Source organism: Sciurus carolinensis, chromosome 11 (genome assembly GCF_902686445.1).
Source record: "Sciurus carolinensis chromosome 11, mSciCar1.2, whole genome shotgun sequence".
NCBI lineage: Eukaryota > Metazoa > Chordata > Mammalia > Rodentia > Sciuridae > Sciurus > Sciurus carolinensis.
Window position 1 is genome coordinate 30,431,421 of NC_062223.1, and position 7,607 is coordinate 30,439,027.

Genomic DNA, 7,607 nt, shown 5'->3' on the forward strand with positions numbered 1-7,607 from the left:
ATATGAGAGAAAAACTAGACCTTTAACTTTCTGACTCTGGCTTATTTCACTTAGCCTCATATTCTCCAGTTGTATCCACTTACCTGCAAATGCCACAATTTTGTTCTTCTCTATGGCTGAGTAAAGTTCAATTGTGTGCGTATACCATATTTTCTTTATCCATTCACTGCTGATTAGCACCTGGACTGGTTCCATAACTTGGTGGTTGTAATTGTTCTTCTGTGAACATTGGTATGAATGTATTACTATAGTATGATGATTTTTTAGAAATAAATCCCAAGTAGTGGGATAGCTGGGTCCTATGGTAGTTCCTTTCAGAGTCTCTTGAGGAATCTCCATACAGCTTTCAAAAATGGTTCTATTAATTTGTAGTCCTAACAACAATGTATGAAAGTTTGATTTTCTCAAATATCTTTGTTAACATTTATTGTTATTTGTATTCTTAATCATTGCCATTCTGACTGCAGGGAGATGAAATCTCAATGAAGTTTTGAATCGAATTTCCCTGATTGTCAAGATTGCCAGGGTTGTTGAATATTTTTGCTAGCATTTGTAGGCCATATGTATTTCTTCTTTGAGAAATGTTTTTACTTCTATTTTCCATTTATCATGATAGGGTTGTTTATTTATTTGGTGTTAATTTTTAGAGCTCTTTTTTATATTCTGGATACCAATCTCCTCGGGGAGAAATAGCTGCAAAGCTTTTTCAGCCATTCTGTAGGTTCTGTCTTCATGCTCTTAATTTTTTCCTTTGCTTTGCAGAAATTTCTAATTCGATAATGTCCCACTTATTAATTCCTGGTTTTATTTCTTGTACTTTTGAGGTCTTTTTAAGAAAGTTTCAGCCTGCACCAATATGTTGCACCCTATGTTTTCTTATACAAGTTTTAAAGTTTCTGATCTAATTCCTAGGTCTTTCGTTCAATTTGGTTTGACTTTTGTGCAGGCAGGAAGATAAGGATTTAGTTACAGTCTTCTATATATGAATATTCAGTTTTCCTACAGCATTTGTGTAAAAAGCTATCGTTTTGTCAGCATATATTTTGGGCATTTTTGTCAAGTATCAGATGACTTTGACTATGCAGTTTGTTTCTCTGTCTTTGTAGGGCAAGCCCAAACAGCTGTAGTCGTGCTCCCTCATCGAGGTTTCTGGTGGGCTGTTTTCAGGGTATAGTCAAGGTCTCAAACCCTCTAGTCAATGTATGTCCTCAAGGTCATCAACACTTCTTGTGAGCATGTGCCCACTGATGAATCCGGTTGGCAGTGTGCCTTCTTTGTTGGGCCTGAATATAATAAGACATATGGAAAGGGCTCAGGGGGAAAAACAAAACTGGCTGGGGGCTCAAACTGAGGCTGGGAGCTGTTTAGGGTCAATTGCCACCTTCAAAGAAAGCATGTCAACTATCCCAACTGCATCTTGCATCTTCTTCTACTTGCCAGGATCCTGAATCCGTTTCTTGGGTCTGAGCTGCCAAATTGAAAAGAAAAACTTAGAGGAGAAAAAGTTTATTTTGAGCTCTGTTGTAGAGATTTCATTCTATGGTCAGCTGACTTTACTTTTCTGGGCCTGAGATGATGGAGGAAGTGTTGTAGAGAGAAGTTGCTCAGCTTGGAAGCAGAGAGAGAAATAGAGTTGAGGGGAGAGAGTGCACAAGAGAGTGATAGCAAAAACCAGGGACAAGGTATAGTTTAAGACCATACTGGGACTCTTGCCTCCAGTCACACCCTATTTGCCTAGTGTTACTATCTAGGATTCAATTCAAATTATTAATCCACCAAGTGGATTAATCCATGATTGAGTTTATTGCTCTGATAATCTAATAATTTCAATTCTTAACATTCCTGCAGTGTGTAACACATGAGCTCTTTGGAAAAACATTTATAGATCCAAACGACAGCATGGTTTAATACTTAATTTTTGTAAATATTATTCTATGCTAAGAACATGTATTCTTTGTTAGATGTATAACTATATATAGACTTTTATATATTTATAATTTTTTGAGTTTTTTTTATATTCTTTCTACTTGGTGCCAGTTTTACCCATCAGTTTTGGAGATAGGAATATTGAAATCTTCCACTTTGAAGGTGAATTCATTTATTTCCTCAGGTGGGTTTATCTAATATTGTTTCATATATATGAGGCTATATTATTATACAAAAGTATCAGTCAGGGTAGTATAGTGAAAGTGTTATAATTTAAGGAGAGTATAGTAAGCTATCATTTTCAAGTTGTGCAAAGTTATAAGAAACACTCCTGGAAGATGTGATATCCTGGGGTTACTGAGAGTTTGATATGCTAATTATAGGACTGTGATTATTCAGAAAGATGAGGAGATGTGAAAGGAGTGATATAAAAATTGGAAAATAAAATATGTCTGTGGAAGGACTTGCATAGACCTATGAGGTTGGTCTGCTATGAACTAACGAATGTGATTTATATAACCTGTTCCCTTAGTGTCTACTGAATTCTTTCCTTTCTTACTCAAGAGGGATGAAAGGCAGAAAAAAGAAAAAAAAAAGAGAAACAAATGAAAATAGGAAAGAATTTACTATATATTGTACAAAAATATGTATTATACATATATAACTAGTAGTCAAAGAGTACTATGTATGAATACATAAGAGTGAACATGTGTTCTAAACTTCCAAGGGCATAATTAAATGTTGAGAAATTAGTTTGAAATGTTTATGTAATGGCAATGACTCTGAGTATAATATTGATGAAGATAATGGTAATGCCCTTATGATAGTTTCATAGCTCATTGATATAATTAGATAATAAAGAATTTAGAATTTATTAAAAGTATATTACATAACATCAGTGAGTTTAGACTTTAAGGAAATTATTCTGGTTGAGAGGGGGAAATCACATTTAATCAATGCTATAACATTACAGAATCACTCACATCAAGACCCTAAAGAGAAATAAAGGAAAGCCTTAAAGATATCTGTATGAGCACTTTTATGTTACTGGCTTTATTTTTACAAATATAGCTACTCATGTTTTTGTTGCAAAACAAAAATGCCTATGGGAGTTTTTCCCCTCTGGTCCATCTAAGTCTTTTAATTCAAAGTATTCCCAGTAATGGTGTCCTAAAAGGTTTTGTGCATTGAAGATCCAAAAGGGGATACAGCTGCTTTCTATATTGATTTTGTTGTTTCATGGTACAGAGAAAGGTAAGAAGAATCAGTCTGAAGAACAACCTTGACATTCCAGAGAAATATGAAATATGATTCAAAATTACCATAAATATTTTTCTTAAACTGGGAAAAATCTTTGAAGTTTTGGACATCAATTTACATATAATTTGATTTTAGTAAATATTGATTTTTAATTTTAAGTTCTTCTGAAATATTTTTAATATTAGTTCTTTGTTTTTATTTTTAGGTGTAGATGGACATTATGCCTTTATTTTGTTTATTTATTTTGTGTGGTACTGAGGATGGAACCCAGTGCCTCACACTTGTGAGGAAAGTGCTCTACAACTGAGCTAAATCCCCAGCCTCATGATAGTTTTCTTTAAGAACAGACATTCAGGAAAAGCTAATTGGTAATTTGAGAATGAATTCATTTGAGCGAAAAGTTATTAAGCCACTGAATTTGTGTATGACAATCATTGTGAAAGTATGAGCCTTTGAAACATACAAATATAGATTAGATGTAAACTTCCGTATTTGAATTCGGTTGTAATATTCCTATTTGCAAAAAGGGACAACAATACAGTAACACATATCTCTTTGGGCCATGGGAAAATGTAATAGATAAGTGAATGAAAAATATTTAATACCATGCCCATAACATATTAATAATTATGCCACATAAACATTTTGTATCAAATAATTATGCCTATATCTTTCCATTTTAATTTTTTATAGTTGAAAATATGATAAATAGTTAAACAGAAAAACATATAAAATTGTTCCTGATGGAGTTTCATACTATCCACATATTCTCTGGACTTCAGTCATGCACCCATTTCTCAAGATTGACACTTCAATGGATTTCTCTTTTTTCTTGGCAAAGAGAAGTTAACATAACGTTGCAAACAATTTTGCACAGAAAAAGTTTCTCAAAGAATTTACATAGTAAAGGAGAAACTTTTGGAAAATGCACTTAAAGTGAATGGTATGTGATCAAATGGACTCAAAATTCTTCACTCCTACTCCCTTGTGTTTCTATGAGAGAGAGAGGGAGAGAGAGAGAGAGAGACAGAGAGAGAGAGAGAGAGAGAGAGAGAGAGAGAGAGAGAGAGAGAGAGTATGTATTCATAGACAGAAACGGAGACATAGACATTGAGAATTTCAGTATTGTAAGAACAAAAGTGATTTATGAACAGGATGGGACCTGGGATATTTCAACATGAGGTGGCTTTTTCAGAGGGCTCCTAGAAAAGGCTCTGGGAACTGCTTTGAAGCATATTTGCCCCTATAGTTCTGTAGTATCCTAACTGATATTCAATCATTATAACTAGGGCAGTCTTGAATCAATGTTTAAAAATACTGGGGCTTTTGTCAAAATCAAGGAAATATTTCGAAGCAAGATTTGTACTTTCTATGATTTCAATATTCTAGTTTTCTACAGTTCTGTACCATAACTTTAATGAGAAATTATCCAGAAATTCCTTTGATTTTCAATTGATATATTTTCCAACAAAATTGGAATCTGAAATGAGCACAGCAACACTCACATTTTTCTGTATGCTTAATGTGTGTTTAAAATGTATACTTCAACATTTCTCCTTTTGGTAGATACAAAATCCAATAGCTGGAAACATCAAGAGAAAATATTGAGATTCACTTCCCTTTACAAGAGTTTGTTCCTCTGCAAAAGATTTCAGAGGGCAGGGCTGTTCTGTGGACTTGGGAAGTTGTATCATATATTATTACATGAACTCCTTTTTCTTGCTTTCAGCATACAGCAAGAAGATTGAGTAGCATCATTCTGCTTACCAGCAGAAGGAGACTCAGAGAGGACGATTTGCTCAGTGTCAACAACATCTTAGTTAGCAGAGCATCTGAGAGGGCACTTACTCCATGGTCCTTTGTGGAGGGACTGCCCATGAAAACATAATGGTCTCTCACTTATTCCACTGAAAGAATACAGAGTCTGAAATAAAGAATTTTTTTTTTTTTTTATTTACAGGGACATTGAGATCCTGGTTAAAGGTGAAAATTTCAATGTATTTGCTGTCTGTTCCCAGATGCACAGTAGCAGAATTGCTGCACAGCCTGAAGGTGTGATTAAATAAACAGGGTGCATGAGGTCCTTCAAACTGTCATCCGAAGACTACAAGATCCCTACAGTTTCTAGTGCATTAGCAGTAACCTCTAAAATGTGCCTTTAAAAATCTTAGGGAAAAGGTAAAGTTTGCATATAGTAATACACTGTGCTCCTCTACTTAGATGGTCAGCATTGATGCCCACGGTTCTTTATTTCCAGCCTCTCCATGTCGTGAACTTGGACCCAACATACCATGGAGAGGCACCGAAACTATTATCAGGTTATTTTTCTACTATGATTAAGAGTCTTGTACCTTTAAAAAAATAAATATTAATTCTACTGGGTTTATGAATCAGTAGTGGGATAAAATTTCGTAGGTAAATTATATGTAAAATATAGAAGAAGTCTTCTTCAAATTATAGAGTTATAAAAATAACAGAGATGATGAAAGACACCCCCACTTTTATTACAGGGATGGTACTCAGCTGCAGTTCCATTTGATCTGTGGAAAATGTTGCAGGCCTCTTAGAGGTGTGGAATCTGGCATTGGATCCAGTTTTATATCTTTAGTCTGCTTTTAAATAATTTAATGATTTTGTGTAATTAACAGACCCCTTTTATTCCTCTATTACTTCATGTGTAAAATGAATAGCAGAACCTTCCTTCCTGGGTTTTCATGAGAGTTAATTCATTTAAAATGTTTATAAAAATCTGAAGTATAAAGCATGCTTTCACTAAATATCATTATAAATGTAAGGACTATTTATATCTAAAAAGATTTGAAAGATTAACCCTATATAACTTTGGTTACTTCTACATATCTTTATAATTTATAAAAATCTCCAAAACAGAAAAGTGGCTATTAAGATATACTATGTTCTGTCTCATTTCAGACAAATTAAGCTTCTGCTGTGCACCGTGGATTCCAGTTCACTTCATGGGGCATCAGAAAAATGTCACGGAATTTGTTTTCATGGGGCTTTGGACAAATAAGGAGATAGAACTGCTCTTCTTTGTCCTCTTCCTCCTTTGTTACCTGGCGGTCTTAGTGGGGAACGTCCTCGTTTTGCTCACCATCACCTGCAGTCCCCTCATCGAGCAGCCCATGTACTACTTTCTGGGCCACCTTTCCTTCATGGACCTGTGCTACACCTCCACCGTGGTTCCCCGGCTAATCAGGGACTTGGCAGCAGCAAGGAAAACCATTTCCTATAACAGCTGCATGACTCAGCTCTTCACTGCCCACTTGCTGGCAGGTGTGGAAATATTCATCTTGGTGTCCATGGCTCTTGACCGCTATGTGGCCATCGTCAAGCCGCTGCACTACATGGCCATCATGAACCGGAGGAAGTGCAACCTGCTGGTCGTGGTGGCCTGGGGGGTGGGTTTTTGGCACTCCATTGCCCTATTGCTCATGGTGCTCAGGCTGCCTTTTTGTGGTCCTAATCAGATAGATCACTACATTTGTGACGTGAAGCCTCTTTTGAAATTGGTCTGCAAAGACATTCACGTTGTTAGCATCTTAGTGATCGCCAACTCAGGGATGGTGGTAGTTGTGATTTTTCTTGTTCTAGTACCTTCTTATCTACTGATTTTATATCACCTTAGGACAAGATCTTCTGCAGGGTGGCGCAAAGCTCTCTCAACCTGTAGCTTTCATGTGACAGTAGTTGTTCTATTTTTTGTGCCCTGCATTTACACCTACGTGCTCCCTGCCGACAGTGAGAACAAGGACAAGGAAATCTCCGTGTTTTACACTGTGGTCGCCCCCATGCTGAATCCTCTCATCTACACGCTCAGAAATATGGAGATGAAAATTGCCATGCAGAAGGTATGGGCTCGAATGTCACATCAATAACTGAATAAGCAGGGAGATTCGTGCTGCTTCCCACTGTGTCCCCAGTCTGCTCTCATTTGAGACTCAGATCCTATGCTGGAGAGTTCACATCTTAGAGATAATCTCCACCTGCCACTCTCCAGGAATATTTTGAAGACCTGCCTATATATCAGTTATATTTTTCCCTCTTATTATATTGGTATTCTGTGTACATTTGCTATCTATTAAATAATCCTATGTTCCACTCTAGTTTTTTCTTATGAATTATGTCTTTATCATTTGATTGAACCAGAAGATTATGTGCTATATTTTAACATTTCTTTGAATTTATATATTTTGTCTAGAAATTGACTCTGATATGTTAAGGAGTAAGTAAACAAACATGGAATTGTTCCTAAAGTAGTATTTTCTCTTTTTATTTACTGATATGTACTGTTCTTAAGGGTCTAGATTATCTCCTTCTGTCATTAACAATTGTACATTAATAAAAAAATAATTGAGTTAAATTTCACTGACTTTCCTGATTTGAATTAATCCTGTCTCAAT

General features: G+C 35.7%; 1 protein-coding gene across 1 annotated transcript; it reads left to right on the forward strand.

The window, feature by feature from the left end:
• Positions 1–6,161: 6,161 nt before the first annotated feature.
• On the forward strand, positions 6,162–7,082 carry LOC124959415 (olfactory receptor 4P4-like). Its single transcript, XM_047517889.1, has one exon. It carries the CDS (start codon positions 6,162–6,164, stop codon positions 7,080–7,082), a length of 921 nt encoding a protein of 306 aa, XP_047373845.1.
• Positions 7,083–7,607: the final 525 nt, after the last annotated feature.

Excerpts from the sequence above, each read along its gene's own strand:
- LOC124959415 (XM_047517889.1), top strand. The coding sequence starts at position 6,162 with ATGGGGCATCAGAAAAATGTCACGGAATTTGTTTTCATGGGGCTTTGG.